The sequence below is a fragment of the Microcaecilia unicolor genome, chromosome 6 (genome assembly GCF_901765095.1).
Source record: "Microcaecilia unicolor chromosome 6, aMicUni1.1, whole genome shotgun sequence".
Taxonomy (NCBI): Eukaryota; Metazoa; Chordata; class Amphibia; order Gymnophiona; family Siphonopidae; genus Microcaecilia; species Microcaecilia unicolor.
Window position 1 is genome coordinate 308790201 of NC_044036.1, and position 24433 is coordinate 308814633.

The following is a 24433-nucleotide window of genomic DNA, read 5'->3' on the forward strand; positions in this document are numbered from 1 at the left end:
CCGCCCCTGTCTGACGTCAGTAACCTACGTAGGTTACTGACGTCAGACAGGGGCGGGCCCAGGAGGAGAAAGACGCTCTATCGCGAAGGCAGGCATCAGCTGATTCAGCGTTCTTCTTGCCCGTGCAGCGCCTTCGGACAGAGGAGAGAGGCGCTGCACGGGCCCGGTAAGAGGGAGGGGGGCCCGATGGAGAAGGGGAATGGCGGCGACGATCCCCAAAGGGGGCGGGGCACAGACGGAGGATGTCGGGAGGCGGAGCTGAGAGTAGTGAGGAAGGGAGGGGGGCAGGGGCTTCTAGAAGTTTGCTTTTTCGGGGTGGGGGGAGCGGCGGAAAGTGGGGAGCAGCGGGGGGGGGGGGCAAGGCCGTCCGTACAGGACGCTCCTGATGAGCGCCCTTGCCCCCTCCCGATCCTTTTTTTATTTTTATTTTTTTATGTGTTTTCTGAGGTCCTTTGGACCAATCACAGCGCTTTTAGCTCTGCTAATGTGCTGGGATTGGCTCAAAGTTTGTTTATTTTTTCACTTAACACTTTTTCCTGCCACGGAGCTGTCCTAACGAGAGGTCCAGACCTCTCGTTAGTTTTCCTGCCTTTTTCCTGCGTAAAGGCAATCGGAAAAGGTTAGTGCATGTCGTTTCAATGGGGTTTTCACACTAATTGCTCATCTCCATTCCGTTTTCGTTAGCTGCTACTACCGTCGAAAAATAGGCTTTAGTGCATGGAAAGGATCGGAAATTCTTCCCCGAGGGCTCATTTAACGATGAAAAACGTTTAGTGCATCTGCCTCTTAATTAGCTCTATACATCATGAGCATCCCCCTTTTTTTAAGACTCTTGCCTTATTTTACACACACATATATATATATATATATATATATATACACACACACACACGTATGTGTGTCTATCCTTTTTAAACTTATTTTTCTTCAATCAGGAAAAAAAAATACATGCCCGCTCCCCAATGCTCAACTTATGCATCAATTTTTTCAAACAATCCAATATTGCCGTGATGATTGAAACTTAGCAGTTTGCAATTAACAGTGGAAAGACAGGAGTCAAAATAACTTCCCTTTGCCTCTCCATATTATGCAGCACTGGTAAATAAATGAGCAGTTAGCCATAGGCTTATCTTAATCGTTTGCTATACTGCTATTACTCTTAGTGGGACAGAGCACCTTGTTTCAACAGTTCCTTCATCGGGGACACCAATGTTTGCTTTCATGCCACTTTTGTCTAAACGGATTATTTCAGCTGGCAGCAATGAACCGCAGTGACTTTTTTTTCCCCAGATGTCTAGAGCTAGCAACAAGAGAGACAGTTTATTCTCACACCTTGTTCTCTTGCCTCCTAACTCTGCCTCTGGGAAGTGATCACCACAATACCCTCTTAAGAGTTAAACACAAGGTGTTAAGAGGGGTAGCACTAAGGCATTATGTGACAATGGGCTGCATGTTATTTAGCACTGTTAAATCTGTTACCACACCTTAGTAAAAAGCACCCCTAAAACAGTTAAAGCTAGTGAGGACAAAGCTTGTATGATCACCTTCCATTGCCTCAGGTCCAAGCTTAAGCTGTAAACCCTCTGGAGAAAGGGAAATACATAAATGTACTTGAATATAACTCAGTTTAAGCTGCAACTGAATAAATAGTGTGAAACAAACTTAAATACCTCCCCTTCCCTCCTTTAATGCCTTTGGGATAAATCGCCAATAAATTAGGTCTTATGTGCCAAGTATGGTTAACTTCCAGATAATGAGTCAAAATTTAGGGCCAGATACAGCTAATAGCAGCCTACACTATTACATTGATTCCTGAACAAGGAAGTGACCTCAATCCAGTCCTCAAGACACACCTAGCCAATTAGGTTTTCAGGATATCCACAATGAATATATACGAGATAAATTTGCATGCACTGCCTCAATTCTTTCATTGTGAATATTCTGAAAACCGATTGGCTAGATGTATCCCAAAGACTGGGCTGAAAACCCCCTGCATTAACCCAATGAATAAAGACACATAGCCGTAACGAATTATTCTGGTCATCAATTCATTCTCATAATAAAAGGCAAAGGATCTGTTTTCCATAAAGGCTTTTTGTTTGTTTTTGTATCTTTAACACATTATGCCACTATTGACTCAGACCAAGCTTCTCCATTAGCTGTCACCTGTATAACCTGACACAAACTTTTTTTTTTTTTTTGTGGGGGTAATCCTACCTTATTAAGATTAAGGACTTTGAAGAGTTCCTCCTGATTCTGCTGGGAAATCCTAGTACTCTCCTCCGAAGTTACACAGTTGTCACAGGCCAGGCAGTCACTGAGAAATATTCTGGCACTCGCTAACTTGTGGAACTCATTTTTCTGCAAAATCGAAGTGTGAAGCTGGATGAAATGATTTGCACATGTGGCTTTCAGAAGATCTCATTAAAGTGATTTTTCATCTGTGCACCTCCCCCCCAAAAAACATTCTTAAAGCACTATTACTAATAAAATGTATAAACAAATTAGAACGTGCACCTTTCTCCTTGTGTGTGGGATACCCTTTCTCCTTGTGGGTGGGACACCCGAGAGGCACTCAGAAGTGTCTCTCAGTGGACTGGCATATGGTGTGGGGGGAGGCTTGTGGTACAGCCTGTAGGCTTCTCTAGATGGAGAGGGTTTAGGAGTGTGCCCCTAGGGATCAAGGAGCTGGAGATGTGTCAGTGGGAGAAGATATCTGGGGCAAACGGTGGGGGTGTTAGAAGCACAAATTCTTCCTATCCCACCTCATTTCTCACCACTTTTATCCCCCTCAACCTGGCCGACATTCTCTAGCCCCTCCCCCTATGTCTATATGCCAAGGAGTGTAATTTTAAAAAGGAACACAACAGACATTTTCAGGCACCTATTTTAAGTCAATTTCATAAAAACAGAGTAAGCACCTACTTGCCTTTATAAAAATATAGTGGTATAAGTGGTAGACATCATGCCTACACTGCAGGTATGGACGTTTATCCTGGCTCTAGAGCAGGTGTGAAATGTCTGTGCCCATATGTTTTGAAGCACGTGTGCAAATTAGCATACATTATAATGTCTGTGCATACAAGCTCATTCTGCCCAAATTCCACCCCTACTGGTAACATATGCACCATGATGTCAAAATCCATACTTGAAAAGCTCAAACAGAAAACCAAGGGCTTCCACAAAGTAATCCAGAGTTAACTCCTGATGAAGGCCTTTGGAGCCGAAACAGTCTGTGTAGAGTTAACGTGACTGGGCCTTGTTCTATTAAAATATACTTTTTTGACCTGTGATCTCTTGATACATCATTTCCTTCCACTCTCGTGGTTGATCAAATGCGTACTTTTACACTGGTCAGAAATTACAGGCCATACATACAGAAGTGACTTTCTAAAAGTACACCCCCACCTCTGGTCAAGGAGTCTCTCCAGGCTGTATAAACAGAGCAAGCTTTCTGGTTACCTGTAGGTATTCTTGCCCTGCCGACTCTTAGTACTGAACAGCCCCAGCCAGACTGGCAGCAGGAGAAGTGCGTTTGTTCCTGGTGCCTGGCAAAAGTATAGCTCGAGTTTTGATGTCAGGGGGAGACCTTTTTTAAAATACAGTAGGTTGCAGTATGAGGCTGAAGGGCTAATCCGCATAGACACCATCTCATTCAATGTCTGTTTGGGGGAGCAGCTGCTCCCCTTGAAACCTCCTCTACCTAAGCCTCCGAGGGGATGGGAGGGAGGAACAGAGAACTCTTGCAATAAGCAGTAAGAACCGAACAAGACTGGCCCCCATAATGTGGTAGCACACCTTAGTAAACACAGTCCTTAGATAATTCGTTACAATCTAAAAAGCGCTTTGGGATGCATCAGGAATCCCACATAGCCAGTACCCATATTTTATGGATAAATTGCAAGTCCTGTGTCCAAGGGCAGACACCTTCATTGCCAATAAAATTTAATAAAACAAAGTGGCTAGATGTATGGAGTCACACCAATAAAAGTAGCTCAAATGGCGGATCCTTTTCCTATCTGAGGAAAATTCGGTCCCCAAAGTGTTTCTTGGAAATTAAAGCAACCAAGGCCTTGCAGCATGGATTAGTGGCGAGTTGGATTGATTACTGCAATTCGTTATTGGTTGGTTTAGCAGAAAAAGTGGCCACAACTAATCTGCAATATAATTTAATACTAAATCTACAGTTCATGTTACTCCCTTCTTGAAGGAACAACAATGGTTACTGGTTCAGGACAGAATTAAACTCAAAACATCTGATTCTTACCAAAGAACAGAACCCCTTCTCCCTCAGTGGCCCCCACCCCCCCTTGCAATTGCCCTCACTGCTGCCTGTCACACCTCCCACCGCTCACTCTCTGTACCCCCCTCCTTTTCTCCCACCGCCCGAAGGCCCTCCCTGAGCCTACCTTTAAACCTCCTGAGGCTATAGTGGGTTTTCAGGGCTACAGCGATCCACAGTCGCTCTTGCCCCTGCTGGTTCTGCAGTCAAAATGCCTGCCAGCACTTCCTGCAGCAGCAGTGCCACCAACACTGCCGCAGAAGGTCCCAGCAGCCATTTTGAGATTGGAAACAGCATAAGCAGCAGCGACTGGAGATTGCTCTTACTTATGCTGCTGCCAGTCCTAAGATGGCTGCCGAACCCGTGGGGGCAACAGTGACTAGAGATCGCTCTTGCACTGAAGACCCACTAGACCACCAGGAGGTTAAAGGTAGGCCTGGGGAGGGCCTTCAGGTGGTGGGTGGGGCTCAGTTTTAGCCAAAAATGCATTTTCAGCTGAAACCCGAACCCAGATTTTGGGTCGTTTCGGTGCTGAACTGAAATTCGGTCGGGCTCTAATTTGCATTCGCTCCTTGTTCCTTATCTACCAGCTCGAAGTCTGTATTCTTCTCAATTTGGTTATTCCCTCCCATACCAACATTTGAGTGGATTTTTCACACCACACTAACTTTATGTGGCTCCTACTCTTTGGAATTCCTTGCCTCTTGATTGTAGGTTGGAATCTTTTCTTAAAGTTAAAAAAAAAGAAAAAGCAGTTAAGATAGGGCTTTATTGCTAGTCTTTTTGATATAAAATGGACCAGCATGATTGCCTTGAAATCTAACAATTCTTTCCCTTTTGTGTTCTGGTTGATTTTTCTTCAGTTTAACGATGTAACCGACGCTGCATCTGCTGCCCAATACCACAACCAGAGTTGCCAATGTGCCGTGACAGTCAGACATACTGTGGGCTGTAATGTCAAATAGCATCTGCCAAGCAGGCCAACCCTGCTTTCAGATGGGCGTTATGGCACCCGTTTTGTGTTGCAGGAATGATCTTGCCATGAATGAGTTGCACACTTGTCACTTGACGATCCCAAAGAGGCCACTTCAAAGGCTTGTTTCAGCAAGCCTTCTATCCTGTAGGTCATTTGGGTCAATGCCTCCTTCCAACAGCAAATTGGTCTTAGTCACCGCTGTAACAAGGAGCACTCTAGGAAGCTTTCTCTTCCGAAACCAGCGAGTAGAAGTGAGCCATGGCTCTTTCAACTCTAAGCCCCGCGTCCAGTTCACACCCAATCTGCTGCCATCAGGTCCTGAATGTCTGGATGCATCGGGAAGGCCTTAGAAGGACCTCTAAGTCCACTAATGATCAACAAAGATGAACAACTGACACTGACGCAGAAGGCTCCTCAATGAAAAGCACCACCAATGCCTCAGAAATAAAGAGTACTAAGCTCCTCTTTATAAATCAACCTCAGTGCTTTGGGTCATCTCCCTCCTTTAACAGCTCCTTCAATGATGGCTCCTCTGAATAGACTGAAGCCACATCAGATAAGGAGGGCGAAGCAGAGAAAGACCTTCAGTAGTGGACAGATAAGGCTAAACGAGATCTCTTAGGAACCAGAGGGATAGTGGGTCGAAAAACTGAAGCACCTTGCAGCAACTCTGACTGTCCCTGCTTCAGCAAATAGGCCTGGTGTAAGAGCAGTAAAAATGCTGGAGAAAAAGATCCTGATGCAGTTGAATGCTTTGTTGGGCCCCCGAGGCTGTAAAATGGTGGCTGGGCTCACTCATGATCAGACAGTGGGTCTTCCTCACTGCCAGTTGGCCCCAACAAAATAGCACCTGTTCCCGCACTCTCTTGCATTAAGCTGTGCACTGGTCTTGCCGGACAGCCTTAAGTCTCCGGCATATTCAAATGGTGCGCAAAATCCGAAGACATGCTGCCGCCGACCGTTTCCCCCATACGATTCCCAGTTTGCATGCACTGCAATGCTCCGACGTCAGTGGGTCCCATAGCAGGACGACCACTTAACTACCTCCATGGGAGTCACTATTCAACCCCACTGGCACAAACCTGGCAATTCCTTCCCTGCACTAAGTAGAACTTTTAGTCCTCCGAGCAGTTCCGAGTCAAACTTTAGTCCGACTTAGTACTGCCGGCTGCTCCTCCCAATCTCAGTCTCCACATGTCTTACCCCAGCTGAGAAAGAACTGATACTCTATCCCAAGCTCTCCAGTAAATCTTCTCCTTCCTTTTTAAGGTTTGTTGTGCTGGAAAAAGGTGAGCTCCACAGGAAACAGGGGAGAGGTGAAGGGAGGGAAGAAGTAAACTCAGGAGGCACCACAGGACAGGGATCTGAAGACCTCCAGACTCAAGCCACCTGCAAAGCTTAAATGGGGACCAGTTGACCAAATAGACCAGGAGCAAATCACTCAGAACCAGAGGACAGAAGTGTCCATCCACCTGCTGGAAATAAAGAACTGAAAACTGAGCTGAGATCTCCTGTAATCCAGTCCATCTCCTCCTGCTGGTTGATGAACGCAAGTATCCCATAGGTTCTGGAACAGTGGGAAGCTAAGCAATGAAATACTGGTTTCTCCAGAGGCCACTCACACAGAACAAGAGAAAAACACTTGACACAATAAGAACAGTGAAATGTACCTCCTCATTTTCACTGTTGGAGCAAGCTGCATCTGCTAAAGGGTTCTGGATGTCATCCGTTTTCTGCTTTTTACTACATTCCTGAAAAACAAACAGAGACGTTTACAAAGTCACACTAAAAAGCTTTAACCCTCAAAACACAACTGCTAGCATCTACAGAAACACTTATGATAGTTATGCTATGAAGTGAAGGCCATTAGTTACTTATATAAATCCATAAGGACACAAAACATGTATACGTTATGGCAGCACACTGATTTTGAGGTGACGAACAGGGGAAAAGAAAAGTGTTTTGTCAGTCGGGATATATGCAAAAGAATAGTGTGTCTCTGTACTAGCCAAGGGGAGTGTAACAAGTGAACCTTTTATACAGGTAAAGAGCAGAAAAGGACCAAAAACAAACCTATGAGAACATTGTTAAACTATATTAGCTGTTCATTAGTGACTGTACACTAGTATTAATTTTAATATGCCACTCTCCCTCCCATCAAGATAAATTACTACAACATGGAAAAAACCCCCCACAAATGGTTTACAATATTAAAAGGAAAACATGAACTATTTACCCTAATAGAGCTAATGCCAACCTACAAAATACATAAAAAAAAAATAAAAAAAAAATAAAAAAAAAACAATATTCAAAACCAGCAAAACAATAAAACATAGGGGGGACCCTTTTACAAAAGTGCACTAAACACAGAACTTTCCTGTGCACTAAGCCCAGATTTTACACAGCACTGTTACAGCTTTTTCCTGGTCATGCACCAGTGTTAATAGCATGCAGTGCCTGCAAAAAGTTAATTCTGAAGCAGAGCTAGCACCTCCTATTTATGGGGTATGACATACTCCTGCAATAACCAATTAGCATGCATTAATCATAATGCACCATCTAATGACTCCATGCCCTTTCACATGCCATGCCCCCTCTGAGGAAAATTCTGAAAAATGTGTTATATATGGGTATTCTGTTACTAAGGTGCGCTACACTCATAACAGATTTAGTGCACGCTAAATGATGATGCCCACAGAAATATAATGGGCGTCTTATTAGCGTGCGCTAAATCCATTAGCATAACTTAGTAAAAGGACCCCATAGTGTGCATACAGGGAGAATAAACTACTACTACTACTACTTATCATTTCTATAGCGCTACTAGACAGACGCAGCGCTGTACACTTGAACATGAAGAGACAGTCCCTGCTCGACAGAGCTTACAATCTAATTAGGACAGACAAACAGGACAAACAAGAGATAAGGGAATATTAAAGTGAGGATGATAAAATAAGGGTTCTGAACAAGTGAACAAGGGTTAGGAGTTAAAAGCAGCATCAAAAAGGTGGGCTTTTAGCTAAGATTTGAAGACGGTCAGAGATGGAGCTTGACGTACCAGCTCAGGAAGTCTATTCCAGGCATATGGTGCAAGCATAAAATGCTTTAACATGTTTCTGTGGTAGCCTGTTCTCATGCACTAACCACGCATTAAGGGCTTAACACCGGTAGTGCTATAGAAATGATTTATAGTAGTAGTAATGAGCCTCATGGTTATCACTATTTCAGAAAGTGAAATTATGTTTTGTGTGTGAAGAAAACAAAAAAAACCATACTTGCCATATCAAGAGTTCAAAGTGCAACACCCAGAGCCACGTAACCAACTCAGTAAAACATTACAGTTATTTCAGCAGAATAGCCAAAACAATCGCTAAAAGCTTTAAGTAGTAGGTGATGATAGTATCTAGGATTTTAAGCTAAACAGAGAAGTTCAGACTGTATCAATTTTGCATCAGTCCCTCTCCACTGAAGACAGGAAGACCTCTACTGAAAGTCTGACACAACTACTCACACAGTAAGAAAAAAAAAACCAACATAAAAATCCTTGCCCACTCGCTCTAAAAATCAGCTTTTCTTTCAATAGATGAAAACACAGGAAACCCAACGTCCTTCATACTAGTCCCATTAAAAAAAATAAAATAAATTTAGAAGGTTTTCGTCGGTTGACTTTTCTATTAAAATAGATGGGGAAGGGGGGGGAAGTATAACACCACCCTCCCCAACAATAACAAGTAGTCTACAAAGACTGGACACACAGTGCTGGAATCAGTAAATGGCACTGAAAAACAGGTGCTGGGAAAAATCTGCACTCAGTGCTATAGGGTATTCCAGTATAGAATACCACCTAGCAGGGATTCTCATGCCAGCTAAAACCTAGTGTAAATCCTGGCGTGACTAGGGTTACCATATGGCTCCAGAAAAAGGAGGAAGGATTGAGCCAGCCGGGTTTTACTTCCATTGCTTTCATGGAAAGCAATGGAAGTAAAACCCGGCTGGCTCAATCCGTCCTCCTTTTTCTGGAGCCATATGGTAACCCTAGGCGTGACACTTGGGCAACACCCCCCCAAGTTCTATAAAACTGTGCATAGTTCATTGGAATGCCCCGACCTGTCCATGCTCCTCCCATGGCCACACCACCTTTTCAGTTAAGCACAACAGGACTTGGGCACGGATCATGATTGTGAGAGAATTGCTCACAGCCAGATTTTTTATTTATTTATTGCATTTGTACCCCACATTATCCCACCTTTTTGCAGGCTCAATGTGGCTTACAGAGTGTTGTTATGATGCAGTCATTACATGATCTTAGATACATAAACTGAAAGTAAATGAATAAGATCCATGTACAGATCCACATTAATCAACTATTGATATTAACTGGCACTAACAGCCAGTTATTGATGAGTTAATAAACTGTTAAAACAATTTCCACGTGGATCTCGGGCTCAGGAACAAAATTGTGTGCCATTTATAGAATCCAGAAGATATGAGATGTTTTAAAACAAGTTTCAAACAGAAGGAAAATGCTCTACTGTAAAGGGGGCACCAAAAACATAGAAGAGTAGAGCAACAAAACTTCTCACAGCTGATGTTCAAACCAAAATTTATTCAGATTACTTCTAAAAACATGGAACACGACCCGACACAACTCGTGTTTCGGCCCAATTGGCCTGCATCAGGGGTCTATAAATTTTAAAATCACACAAACAATAATAAATAAATGTACATACTGTATAACATAGTAGATGATGGCAGAAAAGGGCCTGCACGGTCCATCCAGTCTGCCCAACAAGATAAACTCATATGTGCTACTTTTTGTGTATACCTGACCTTGAGTTGTTTCTGCCATTTTCAGGGCACAGACCATAGAAGTCTGCCCAGCACTAGCCCCGCCTCCCACCACTGGCTCTGCCACCCAATCTTGGCTAAGCTTCTGAGCCAGTGTATATGTATATATGTATACAAACACATATATAAATAATAATAAAAAAAAATAGAATGGTAAAGAGAGACATACCTAGGAAATAATAAACCAATACTTATTTCCTAGGTATGTCTCTCTTTACCATTCTATTTTTGTATTATTTTATTATTTATATACATGTTATGTACATTTGTTTATTATTATGTGTGATTTTAAAATTTATAGACCCCTGATGCAGGCCGATTGGGTCGAAACACGAGTCGTGTCGGGTCCTGTTCCATGTGTTTAGAAGAAATCTGAATAAATTTTGGTTTGAACATCAGCTGTGAGAAGTTTCGTTGCTCTACTCTTCCATTTTTTTAAAACAAGTTCCATCAGAGATAGGGAATGGGGGGAATATGCCTTCCAGAAACAGGAGTTATTATAGCCAAGTTTTGCTCCCCAGCTGCTGTCAAGGCTTCAAGACATGAGTTCTGAGACCTAATGAAAATACAGACACACAAACCCTTCAGAAGAGCAGTACTAAAATAGCCAGGCTTCAAAAAGTCGATGTCTTCAAAACAAAAAAAGGGGGGGCTCTTTTGTAACTCTTAAAATAAGAGAAACAAATAAAAACAGGGGGAACCTGATAATATAAGATAATCAATACTAGATAACAGTATGCGCTCAGAGCAGACATTTTCAGTAAAACTCCAGCCCTTTAGAAACAAAAAGGGGAAAATTATCCACCACTACACAGCCTACATTTAGAAATAGGCTGCTCTTTGTGGTCTTGGGCAAGTCACTTAACCCTCCATTACCTTAGATACACACTTAGATTGTGAGCCCTCCTGGGACAGAAAAATATCCAGAGTGCCTGAATGTAACTCACCTTGAGCTACTACTGAAAAAAAGTGTGAGCAAAATCTAAATCTACATAAATAAATATTTATGAAAAATAACTTTAAAAAAACAGCAAGTTACCTTTTTGGTGCAGTTTTCACACTTCATTTGTGGTCCTTCTTTGCTTGTTTTCAGATTTAAAAAAAAAGAAGAAGAAGAAAAAGAACCATAAAATCTCGACCAGTTCCTGCTTTTCTTTAACCTGATAGATAAAAACGAAAGAACAGAAAATCAGCTGAAGCTTTCATTTTTATTCCAACCGCCAACTGTAACCCAGCCACCCCTCCTCCGCCTGTTATGTACCATCAGCAGGACTCCTCCTCCCCCACTGCCTTGTTCCTTGCCTTGCCTTCGTGCTGGGGCCACCCAGCTGCAACGTCACTTGCCGAGACTAATCAGAACACGGAGGTGTGGCCGACCAACCACCCCCCTGCCAGTCAACCAGGTGGAGCTAGGGGCGGAGCTCATCTGTGACGCTATGTATGATAAATAATATCACGTGGCTGTTTCTTATTACACGTACAGGGCTGCCTGCTGCGAGAGGCTTTGTTTGTCGCCGTATCACCTGTGCCACCACTAAAGATCCACTGTTTGGTATGGGCACCGTATTATATCAAATGTTAATAAACTATGAACCAGAAACGAGCCGGGATGCACCTCCTCCCCTCCCAATTGCTTATATTGGAAAGCATGTAGTTCATTTTATATGTGTTTTATTTAATTGATCATAATTGTATTAGTCTTGTCTTAGCTCGACTGCAGCTGTACAAATGCGCTGACTGCAAATCAAAAGAGAAAAGGTGCACATGTGCTTTAAATGCTCCATAATGTTTTATCCACGGCCCCCAGCCGGACTAGTATCTGACTCTCCAATTATCAAAGCTAACCCTTGCCACTGCCATTCACGCATTGATTCAGACCAGGAATCAAATTTGAGCAAGGTAAATCGATTTCGCTCAAACTAGAAATCGACTATGCGGTGAAATAACAAAGCGATGCACAATCCCTAGGGGGAAAAAAAAAAGAGATTGCTGAGAATAAAAACCTCCAGACTTGAAAACATTAAACATCTTGGGTGGTCTCTTAATGCTAGTTATTACTGTAACCACTTTTGATCCTTAACATTTCTTTTCTTTTTTTTTTTTGCAAAAATTGCTACGATTTTCAACGCTGAAGATAATCTTTGTAACCGCTGTCTGAAGCGGTAATACGGTAATTACCAAACCACAGTTTTTCAACATATAAGATGCTAGAATCAATTTTGTTTTGCCAACATGAAACTTGCAGGCACAAGTCAGGGCAAACAAAACGCTTTAAATGAATAAGCTAGTACTTTTTTTGTGCTGCTTCGTTTAATAATCAATTTACCTTCTTAGCAAAAATGCCTTCTTTTTTTGTGGAGCTCTTCCAAAAAGTTTCCAACCTCCCTTCGGTTTCGTTGCATAAACCGACCCCGGCTGATCTGCACCGGAATGCCCCGTGCTCTCGCGTCTCGCTCTTCCACTTCCTACGGTGTCACGCTGTCTCTGTCATTGCAAAGTAAGTCCTCCCCTTTGCCGGCCTTCATTGTGTACCTGAGAGAAGTCACGTAGTCGCGAGCGTGGAGCTGCAAGCAACAGACACAGCGCCACAGTGGTGCAAGGGGATACCCCAGTTCTAGTGAGAGAGACTGCCTGAAAAACGAGCCCGACTGGCAGGCACACAAAAGTAAATAACAGCTAGCTAAAGACTGCGATGACAACCCTTCCTGTCACTCACAAGGACCCGGGTATTCAGTATGCTGGAGAACGAAGATCTGCTGGTGGGTTGTACATTAGCCAAACTCTCAAAGGGTCTATTAGAGATTCCAACAGTCAAAGACGAGTACAGCTGCAGATTTCAGAGCATTATCCAGACTTTAGCTAAATGCAGAATACAGAAGCTGAACATGTTAGGAAATAGCAGCTAGTATCTGTATGGACTATGGTGACAGGACAGATCCATAATGAATGTCTAAGGAGGAGGAAGAAATAGATATGACAGAGTCAGTACAGCTGCATTTCAATTTCTGGCCAACATTGTCCTGTGGGCTGAGAACCAGGAAAACAAGGGTTCAAATTCCACTACTGTACCTTGTGATCTTGGGTAAGTCAGTGTAACCTTCCATTGCCTCAAGTAGACTGTGAACCCTCCAGGGACAGGAAAATACATACTGTAAATGGCTTTGAGCTATTGTGAAAAAGCATACACAAATCGTTTCCTTTTCCTACCTACCACAAGGGGCTCCTTGGACAAATGTTACTGAGGCCAACTGCGTTGCATGTAAATAAATGTTCACTTAAAAAAAAAAGACAACCTAGATTTATGCATGTCCGTGTGGCAGACTTCATTCAGCCATAGTAAAATGTCTCAGTAAAGTAGCAGATGTGTGGGTTGGTACGCAAAGGAGCCAATTTTTCAAAATTATTGGGGGTGCTAAGCCCAATGGAAATAACCCCTCCCTGGACACATACAAGGAATTTTCTCAATATTGGGGGTTCTCAAGCACCCACAGAGTCAGCTCCAATGGGGTAGGGATAGTGGTTATGGGGTGTGAGTTACAGTTGGTGTATGTGAGGACATGTGTAGCAGTGATATCCTATAATATAATTCTCACCTCCAACGTTCTATGCGTCTTGCTGCCTGTGTCAGTGGCTTCTTCGGAGTTGGTCTGCTAGGCTCCGAAGCCCAGGCTGATGTCACTGTTGCCATTGTGGCCACACCCCTGGGGGCGGGGCCGATATGGGAGGGGCGGGGCGCATGACATGGACACGGATCACGGCGCCGCCGGGGATGGGACAGAGCAGGGCAACCTCTGCTCTCTCCCAGGGCAGCGACTCCAAATAGTTTCCTGTGAGCCACACAATAGTTGTTACAGGTCTGCAAAGTGCCGGCAGGACACGAACAGCCGAGCACTCGGTATTCCGTCCCTCGGGAGAGAGCGAGTAAAACACAGCATAAAGTTTTTGTGAGAGAAGGAAGCGGCTGTCGGGAGACCCAGCAAGGCCCTCTGCGGCCAGTGACTTCCCTGAGCCTCATGCAGCCTGCCAGGAGCCGGTGAGGAAGGGGCTCACTCACCACTGCAGCACCACAAGGAAGGCGAGCCGCTGGGGAATGTGGCAGAGTCGGGTGCAATGGAGATGCTGGAGCCGAGATGTGGGCACTCCATGGCGCTGGAACACAGCATGCGCACGGGCTCAGCCGCCGCAGCGGCGTCCCGCCACGGCCATTTTTACTTTGCTACCAAACAGCCAAAGGCGGCTAGGCTCCGGGCTTTAGCGACTGCCGAGCTCTCTTCTTTCCATTCCCGTCCGGGACAGGTTGAGATTCCACACGACGGCCTTTACCTCTAACCAGAGCACACGACCCACCAGCACGCAACGGGAGCACGTACGAGGGGAGGAAGGGAGGGACGACGATCCTGAAACTCGGAGGGGGGGACCCTGACACATGGAGGGAGGGGATGACCCTGACACATGGAGGGAGGGGACAACCCTGACACACGGAGGGAGGGAGGGACCCTGAAACTCAGAGGGAGGGAGGGGACGACCCTGGCACTCGAAGAGAGGGAGGGAGGGGGGGCCCTGGCACACACTCTTATTCTCACACACTCTCTCACAGACACACTCGCACCCAGTCTCACTCTCTCTCTCTGTCACACACACACACTCGCACATTCACTCTCTCTTACAGAGTCACTCTCACACACACTCTCTCAAACATACACACTCCGAGGAAAACTTTGCTAGCACCTGTTTCATTTGTGTCAGAAACGGCCCTTTTTTACTAGTATGTATATATTAATCTACTTGGAGCAAGTTTAGCTGTTTTTCTGTGGGGATGTGTGAGTTGGATATCTGGGTGTAGGTGAAAGTGTTGGGGTATCTAAGGGTATTGAAAATACGTATGTGGGGTGAAATAGCTGTTAAATGGGGAGTTAGGTATGCTGGGGTGAGTGTGCATGTGGGAGTGATGGGTATAGCGGGAGAGGTATCTGGAAGGGATGGTTATTCCGGAAGAATGTGTAAGGGGATGGATAGTGTGGGTCTGATATGTGTTGAGGGAACCAGTGTGTGTGTGTGTGTGTTGCAAGTGTGGGGTGGTGGGAGCACCCTACTAAGGGCTGCGGAACAGTGGAATTGGCAAGGGGGTCCAAGGGCATCCCTCCAGCAATGTACCAAGCAGGAATCACATCCTGTGTTACATTCTCCCTGGCCCCACCCACTACGCCACGACAACTAGTCAGGAAGTGATTTTGGAGCCCCTGCCTCCCATGTGTCCTGTGCGACTGTGCTGCTTGCACAACCCTTTATATGGTTCTGCCTCCCCCCTCCCTCTAACACTTGTCTCCAGCTTTTCTTATCCCTCCTCATCTCCATGCCGTCTTCCCCCACCAAAAATGAATGAAGCTGAGCTGGAGTACCAACATGGCCATGCTAAAGAAGAGCTTTTATCACAGCATTGCTGCTAGCATGTTCCTTCTAACCTGAGTGCAAGTCATTCACCTGACTACAGCTCTGCCAGTAGGGGGTGTTTCACTATCGCAGGACTCCAGGGAACTCCTGCCTGTCCCTAGCAATAGAAAATACGCCCCACTGGCAGCAATGTAGTTGGAGGACACCCACTCAGCTTATAGGGAACAGCAATTGCAAGTGCGTGGAGAACTCATGGGCTAGCACTACCCAATACTGATTTTGGAAGATCAGTATCAGAAAGTACTCCAGCTAGTACCCAATGTGCTCACGGTGTTGTGAAAGAAGATTGAGCGGCTGCCACCACTTCTACGGTGTTCCCTTGCGGTTGTGGTGATGGTGCTCCAGCTCTGCTTCTGGATTTCTCCAGCTGGCGGGGCTCGAGGATCTTCACCACCCAACTGCTACAGAAGTGCTGTCCAATGGGGGTAGGAGGGCCTGATCCAAAAGTAGAGGGGCCAGCTCAGGCCCCCAAGGCTACACCCCTGCTGTGTGAGTAGTGCAGCTGCACAGGGTGCAAATATGGAGGGGTGTGAAAATTGCTCCCAGTTCCCAGTGGGGGAGGGGAGGGAGGGTGAGCCACCGGGCAAGTTGCACAGGGTGCAAATATAGTTTTGTACGGTCTGGTCCTGAAGGTGAGGGTATGTATTGGGGGGGGGGGGGGGGGGGGGGTGGCTGAACGCTTCTTTTTCCTGTCCTTTTTGCACCCACTCCATCCCTCACAGCCTCTTCCTGCACTCTTTAGCCTTCTTTGCCACCCTCATGCACTCATCTTTCACTACCCTACCACCTACTCTGTGTTCTCCTTCTTTTCCTGTCATCCCTTTTCACGCTGTCTCCCATGATGTGAGTGTGTGTGTGTGTCCCATGCATTCTCCCTCTTTCCCCTATCACAACTTTGCGCTTTAAATTATTTAAAGCGACCTCAGGGGGGGGCGGGACGTCGAGGGCGGCAGGGGCAGCCTTGCCCCGGGCCCAGCCCAGGCTCTCGGTGGCCCTTAATGATGGAGGGGGTGGGAGTGGTGGGGGTTCACTTACTTAGCAACTGCATTACAATTAAGCTTTTCAGTTTGTCTGTTTTGCTACCTGTATAGATTGTCTTTATGAAAATACATTACAAAAAAAAACAACCAGCAAGTTAACTGCTTCTTCCATTTAAGGCTTGGGAAAAGAGACAGGCTTTCACATCTCCTGGAGAAGAGAGAGTCTTGTGATGAGCGAAGCCTTTTAGGAAGTGCATTCCAGAATGTGGGGGCAACTCCTAAGAAGGCTCACTGGAGGATGTCACTTTGTGCGATTTCCTTTGGAGAGGGTGTGGCTATTTTTCTTGGAAAAATTGGATGGCATCACATTGTACCAACAAGATCTGATCCATCCATTAAGAATATCCTGGACAGTGAGAAAAAGCAGAAGTAGAAAAAGGTAAAAGATCCATAATGCAGAGCTTGACAAATCTCAGGTACCTGGTTGCCGTGGAGGGGCATAATCGAACGAAAACGTCTATCTCCATGGGCGTTTATCTCCGAGAAAGGGTCCGTGAAGGGGCGGACCAAACCGTATTTTCGCAAAAAATAGATGTCCATGTTTTATTCGACAATTTGTGAGCTGGGCGTTTTTGTTTTACAGCGAAAATGGAAAATGAAAGCGCCCAGCTCAAAAACGAATAAATCCAAGGCATTTGTTCGTGAGAGGGGCCAGGATTCGTAGTGCACTGGTCCCCCTCACATGCCAGGACACCAACCGGGCACCCTAGGGGGCACTTTTACAAAAACAAAAAAAAAGGTAAAAGAGCTCCCAGGTGCATAGCACCCTTCCCTTGTGTGTTGAGCCCCCCAAATCCCCCTCAAAACCCACTGCCCACAAGTCTACACCATTACTATAGCCCTAAGGGGTGAAGGGGGGCACCTACATGTGGGTACAGTGGGTTTTGGGGGGGGGGGGGGTTGGACGACTAAGCATTAAGCAGCACAATTGTAACAGGTGGGGGGGGGGGGGGGGATGGGCCTGGGTCCACCTGCCTGAAGTTCACTGCACCCCCTAAGTGTGCAGCACAGGAGAGCATAAGACTTGCACCAAAGTTCCTGTACCATCAAACATATAAAAGGCGAGTGTCGTACTCACTCGCAAATGCGCAGTAGAGACTTCCCTCTCTGCCCCGCCCCTGCATCAATACGTGATGAGGGGGGCGGGACAGAGCGGGAAGTCTCTACTGCGCATGCCGCAGACATACTCGCAACCGCTCCGCCCTCCCCCTCCCCGAGGTCACTGCTACCACTCCCCCCACCCGGAGTTGCCGCCACCGCCGCCCCTCCACCCGGCCCGAGCACTGTCTTTCTTATTGAACTTACATCGCACCATGCAGACGCAGCAGGCACATCAGCAAAGCTGCCGTCGGGACGGGCTTCCTTCTCTGTGTCCCGCCCTCGCCGCGTTACGTCACACGAGGGCGGGACACAGGCAGAGAAGGAAGCCCGTCTCGACGGCAGCTTTGCTGATGTGCCTGCTGCGTCTGCATGGTGCGATGTAAGTTCAATAACAGACAGTGCTCGGGCCGGGGGGGGGGGGGGGGGGGCGGAGCAGCGGCGACCTTGGGGGGGGGGCTCGGAACCCCCCCCCATTCCAAAACTAGCCCATTTACACGGGCTCAACGGCTAGTATACCATAAACCAAATGAGTACCATGTATGCAGGTCTGTCTTCTGCAGTGCAATAAGAAGACAGCAATGAGAAGGGGAGAACATCCAGCCTGATGGCTAGTCCTGGGGTGCCTGTGAGGTGGAAGTGGGTAAGGTGGGCTGCAGGGCTGGTCCTAGGGTCTCTGGCGCCCCCCTGCAGACTATGAGTTGCCCCCCCAGAAGACTATGAGTTGGTGCCTATGCCCACGCCCCCCCCCCCCCAGTATCTCCTTTCTCTCTTCTCCCACCCTGCCCCTGTCCAGCGATTTTCTTTCGCCCCATCCCCCGCCGCCCTTGGTGCTTTAAATCTTTAATTTACCTCCGTTCCAGCAGCCGCGTCATTTGAAAGCCCTGCCCTGTCTCTAGCCTTCCCTCCCTTCGTGAGTTCGTTCCCTCAGCGTCCCGCCCTCGAGGAAATGACGTCAGAAGGCGGGACTGCGGAACGAACTCACGAAGGGAGGGAAGGCTAGAGATGGGGCAGGGCTTTCAAATGACGCAGCTGCTGGAACTGAGGTAAATTAAAGATTTAAAGCACCAAGGGCGGCGCGGTATGGCTGCACAGCACCGCAGCGGCGCCCTTGAAGGCAGGCGCTCCCCTGCGGTGCTTACCCCGCTTACTGGGTTTGACCGGCCCTGGTGGGCTGGTTGGTTAGATGCCAGATAGTTGGAGAAGAGGGTAAGGTGTGGCTGCCTTGTAAGAACGTTAAGACTGCTGAGGAGAAGAAAAAACTGGGTGAGGGAAGTGTCTGGGAGAATGAGAAAGAATAAGAGATTGGGTGAGGGCAGGTGGGGACCTGGGCCATGACAATACATGAAACAAGAAGGCAGCTATCAGGAGTCACTGACATGATGACAGTATGTTTGGTATGGGAGAAAGAGGATGAGGGATAAGGGAAGAGTGGGCCTGCTGGCCTCTGACGGCAATGTACAGGGGTGCATTAAGGATTTATAAAGCTTTCTTTTGTCATAGACACAGAATCAGAAATAGTACATCAGCCCTAGAGGAACTGCACGAGACCTGGGGGAGGGGAGGGAGGGAGGGAGGGAGAGAGAGAGAGAGAGAGGAAGCAGATTGTGAAAGGGGTCTCATTCTCAACTGTTATCTCAGCATTAAAATACTTTGTCTTGGCCTGCCCTAATGTTGCACAACTCTTCAAATGGCTTCAGACATGAATGTCAGAGAAATAACATCTAAAAACAGTAACCTTCTGAGATTTGGCTTTCTGATGAAGTAGATATCTGAACGCCTAAGGTTGAACAAAACTGTCCTTGTTTTTTTATTTTTTTTATTTTATTTGTTTTGTCTGGACTGATGATACAGAGGCATATTTTAAAAGCACTTAGACTTATAAAGTTACACAGAAACTTTGTAAGTCTAAGTGCTTTGAAAATGAGCCCCATTGTCTCTGAAAATTACACATCACTCTTCACTGGCCTGGGAGAAAGAATCATGTTGTCTTGGTGGAAAAGCAGGTGCATCACTACCACTACCCACATTGTCAGCCTTGTTGCCAGGGTCATTAAGAGATGCCAAGAGACACCAAAGACTGAGTCAACAAGCAAATAAAACCTTTCACTTTCTCCAGAATAAGGTTGAGGTGGATCGGCAAGGTCAGCATCAGGAACATTTCTCTGTTATCACTGCTGCCCATGCTCTCTGTACACAGATCTAGGCTATCATCTTCCAGTACAGTCATTCTGGCCACTGTCACAATAATAAATGTCATTATTATTGATAGTGTGTCAGCCATACCAAGACAATTCACAAAGTCCTGAAGAACTCAGAATCCGTGTTATCTGTGTTTAAGGCCATCGTCATTAACTATTTTGTTCAAGGTCAAACAGTGAATTTTAGGTAGGGGAACTGAACCAAGGTTGCTACATTTGTAGGCTCAATGTTCTAACAACTAAGCCAGAATCTCAGGTGCACCAGCACCAGCACCAGCACTAAAACTGAAAATAGAGAACTGTTGCAAGGAGGGCGAGTGAGCTGGGTGCCAAACTGTGGATGGGGAGGACACATCACCATTTTGATTCAGGCTGTGAGTTTAAGCACAAGAGAATGGAAGGGAAGAGTAGTGTGCCAAATTCAACCCTTACCTGAGGTGCCATTTTGTTCAGCAACTGCCCTGTATAATAACTGTTTCTCTGTTTGCACGTATATTATATGAGCAGATGATCCAGTTTCTTTCCAACCATAGAGATGGGTAAATACTATCTTTCATCAAGGTTTGCTCTCAAATAATATACATAAAACATCAAACTAAGTAGAAGTGGTCAAGACATGGCAGTTATTGAGACAGAAATGGGCTGACAATGGTGTTACCTTTTAGATCAGGGGTGGGCACCCTCGGTCCTTGAGGACCACAACCCAGTTGGGTTTTTAGGATTTTCCTCACTGAATATGCATGGGATCTATTTACATGCACTGCCTCTTTTGTATGCAAATAGATCTCATACATATTCCGTAAGGAAATCCTAAAAATCTGATTGGATTGCACTTGCAGCCCCCAAGGACCGAGGTTGCCCACCCATGTTTTAGATGAATATTGGGGAGATATATTAATATCTTTAATATATGGTCTTACTAATTTGAGGCATATTCATCTTAGCTTTATTCATATGATTTATTATACCTATATGAAAGGCTTTTCAAAATAGGGTGAAAGGAGTCTCAAATAGTTCACTTACCCAGATCATTCTGGAAGGGTGGTATTGGGATGATCATTGAGTTTAATTATCAAAATCTCAGGGAAAACTAGGGGGCCTGAAAATTAAAGGTGGGGGGGGGGGGGGGGGGGAGAACCCGAGACTGAACATTTGCCTAGAGTGCTTAATTCCTCTGCACCAGCCATAGGGATCATTTATATTGACTTTAGCAAACACAATTATTTTGAAAAGTTGACTCACTTGGATGCTTCTTGCCCATGTAATTGCACTGTGCTGTGTAACATACATTTGTGGAACATCTTTTAACAATGTTGTTTGTGTGCTGTTGGCAGAAAGGAAGCTTTCCGAGTCTTCATCTGCAGGGGGTGTGCTCCAGCTGGGTGGCCCAGAAATGCATATGCCAGCCAAATGAAATCTTTGATGGTAAAAGCACAGGGGAATCATGTCTTTGGTGGAGATCCCATGTTATTATGTTGTGGTCCATCTTAATGCCCTTGTTTTTAGGTTCTTTCACACTTAGAAAGATATTAAAGGCTCCAGTTAGTTTTATCTTATCTTTGCAGTGCATGTTTTAAAACACTGTCCTTAGAATTCATGTTTATACAAATTCTTTTCCATTCTGAAAAAAATTATTCAGGTTCTTATACTTAAAGGTAGATTGGAGACTTGTGGGGAGACAGACATTCTACTCGTAAGCACGTACATAACCATACTGGGATAGACCAAAGGTCCATCAAGCCCAGCATCCTAACTGTACATATGCTAATTGATATAAATGGCTATGCAATAATGGCAACATTAGTGCATGGCAATTAATACAAGAAATAGAAAAAGGCCATTTTTACTGTTGTGATAAAAATTATCTTTGTGTGCAGGAAAAACCCATGTAAGGGTATGCTGAGGCCACTTTCTGCCAGAGCATAGTACAAGGACCCCTAAGTCATATACGAATGAGTGAGTGTCCCATAATCAATAAAAGCATATTTTCTTGAAAACATTTTTTTTTAATGTTTTGAAATCCATGGACAATGATATTACTTATGAAAACAAATTTGAATTGTATATGTTTGTGGCCATTCCAATTTAGAATTATTTCTGACAGCCCAGTGATTATTGGGTTGTTTGTATTGTACAAATAATTCATGAGAAAAATAGTGACCAGGAGGCCAGCAACTGGACAAAACGGTACCCCTAGCAAGGGTTGCTTTTGATGACCCCTTTCCTTTTAGGCTTGTGAATTTACAAGCTCAACTATCTAGACAAAGGCAGCATGATGTCCCTGGCTTTGCACTTCGGGTGGTCACTAGGCTTTCCCGCCAGGGTAACAGATCCAGGGATTACATAAGGAACAGATGAGTCTGTCCTAGTGTTTCAATTCTTGTTATTGTATAAGCCGTTGACATGCAGGTCACAACCAGTTGCTGGGGGGGGGGGGGGGGGGGGAGATCTGGCTTGCACAAGTACTGGATGCAGATGGCTTGTGGCATTTTCAACTTTCATGTTTATAAAGTTTGATATACTCCCTATGTGAGTAACTTTGTAGGTGGTACATAATATCATATAAACAAAAGGGAGGACAGAAAGTAATTAAAGTTTTAAGATATAAAAGAGAAAAAGAATAAAACAAGTTCATAAAAGACAACTAATTAGCTAAAAGAGCAGAAACAAATAAAATCTGAAACTTGGACAGGTAAGATTTAAAAACACACACACAGAACCAGTATTATCATCTTCCAAACCATTCCAGGAACTAATTCAGGGTTTTTTTTTTTTTTTTTTACTAAAGCTTAGATCGAGTTATCTGCAACAGGGCCCATAGGAACAAAATGGACCCTGCTGCAGATAACTCGAGCTAAGCTTTAGTAAAAGACCCCCTCAGGGAAAAGGTGTTAGTAAATAAAGAAGTTTTCAGATTAGCCTTAAATTTCTCAAAGGATTGTTCCATTCTGAGGTTAATGGGTAAGGCATTCCATAGAGTTGGACCTATACCATTATAAGAAAATAGAAATAGATATGGTTGTCTATTTTAGATGTGCTGGTGCCGCACTGGGGTTCAAAATGGCATTGTTGAGCCCCAGAAGAAGACTTGTGATACTACTGCTAGGGGGTGTGTGTTCCTTATTTGGCAGCTTGGCCCCTGGAGGTAGTACGGAGAGAATATTGTTAGGGGTTGACTACTGCCATTTTGAACCCCTGTGGCTACAGGCAAGAGTATCTAGAGGTCACTCCTGCCCCAATCTCCAGCTACCAGGGAGTGGGGAATAATTTTTGGAAGCTGTTTGGGTCAAAATGGTGGTGCTCAAAAAAAGTCCTACTGGCAGCTCAGACACAAAGTACCTGATCCATGCTCCTTGCTACACTATCGCTTCCCCCTGCATCCCAAGATCACGTCCTTCTCATCACCCACCTGGGCCTCATGCAGCAGCTGGTGACCTTGCTCTAAATGTCTGCCAGCTCCTGGCAGTGCAGTGCACAGCCCTGCCCTCTTCTCTCAGCTGCCTTCAAGGAGAAGAGGGCAGGTCTGTGTGCCTTGCCATGGGGAGCTGGCAGATGCTTAGAGTGGGGTTGCCAATGCTGCAAAAGGCCGAGATGGGCGATGATGAAGCAAGTGTGGAGCACAGGGGAAAGCAGTGGTGTGGCAAGGAGCAGGGATGAGGCACTTTGTCCGCTGGTTGCACTGCGCAGCCTCTTTGGGGCAGGTGGGAGGGGGAGGAGAGATAGCAGGAAGAAGAGGAAGTGGACTTGGGGCCCCTCCAAGTTCGAAGCAGGATTTTTAGTCACTGCTATTTAGGAGCCCAAAGGTCCAGTGCCTAAATGGTGGTACCCTAAAGTCCTGCTTCAGCTGGGAGAGGGATGAAGGAGAGCTCTGGAATGAGGGGGCATACGACAAAGTTGAGAGGGAATAGGCTTAGGAGCAACCCGAGGAAGTATTATTTCACAGAAAGGGTGGTGGAGGTGTGGAATGGCCTCCTGGTGGAGGTGGTGGAGTCGAAGACTGTTCCAGAGTTTAAAAAGGCATGGGATAAGCATGTGGGATCGCTTAGGAAGAATTAGGGGTTACAGAGGATGGGCAGACTGGATGGGTCATATGGCCTTTATCTGCATTCATGTTTATATGTCAGGGGGGAACGGGGGTAAAGCTGTTTTACATCTGAAAATATCTGCACTTGTGCCTGTATCTGTTTTGCATTTGTGTCTGTCTCAGGGAAGGTGCAAATACTGACATGGAAATATTTTCAAATAGATGTGTTTTCCCATTGAAAAATGAAAATACATGTTTGTTTTTGGGGACCGCCTTAACTATGCACAAATCAAGTACCCACCACGCTCCCTACAAAACCATGCATCCTGGGGATCCACATGTTCAAATACTGGCTTTATAATATTGCTTCCACGGAATCATAGCGGAGATTGGGTGGTGACGCCGGTAACTGGGAAACAAAATGGGAGCTGGGCAGACTTCTAAGGCCTATGCCCTGATCGTGACTGAATAGATAGGGATGGGCTTGAGTGTAAATCTTAAGGGGCTTCCACG

General features: G+C 45.6%; 2 protein-coding genes across 6 annotated transcripts in view; one reads left to right on the forward strand and one right to left on the reverse strand.

Moving 5' to 3' along the window:
• Window positions 1-24433, reverse strand: part of NARF (nuclear prelamin A recognition factor) — a 71155-nt gene that overhangs the window by 39955 nt on the left and 6767 nt on the right. For 2 of the 4 annotated variants that reach the window (XM_030208125.1, XM_030208124.1), the window contains exons 2-4: window positions 11146-11266; window positions 6929-7009; window positions 2218-2361 (exon numbers count right to left, since the gene is read on the reverse strand). In XM_030208125.1, coding sequence (XP_030063985.1) covers window positions 2218-2361; window positions 6929-7009; window positions 11146-11172 — 252 coding nt within the window. In that variant the 5' untranslated portion in view covers window positions 11173-11266. Of the gene's footprint in view, window positions 1-2217; window positions 2362-6928; window positions 7010-11145; window positions 11267-11367; window positions 11419-12432; window positions 13176-24433 lie in introns of those variants that run through there. The other 2 variants (XM_030208122.1, XM_030208123.1) reach the window with 2 other exon arrangements.
• The window catches only part of LOC115473293 (cytochrome b-245 chaperone 1 homolog), a 32642-nt gene continuing 24847 nt past the window's right edge, over window positions 16639-24433 (forward strand). Inside the window, exons 1-2 of one of the 2 annotated variants that reach the window (XM_030208132.1) lie at window positions 16639-16976; window positions 21231-21321. The gene's annotated coding sequence lies outside the window, so the exon portion shown is untranslated. Of the gene's footprint in view, window positions 16977-20955; window positions 21322-24433 lie in introns of those variants that run through there. The other variant, XM_030208133.1, reaches the window with a different exon arrangement.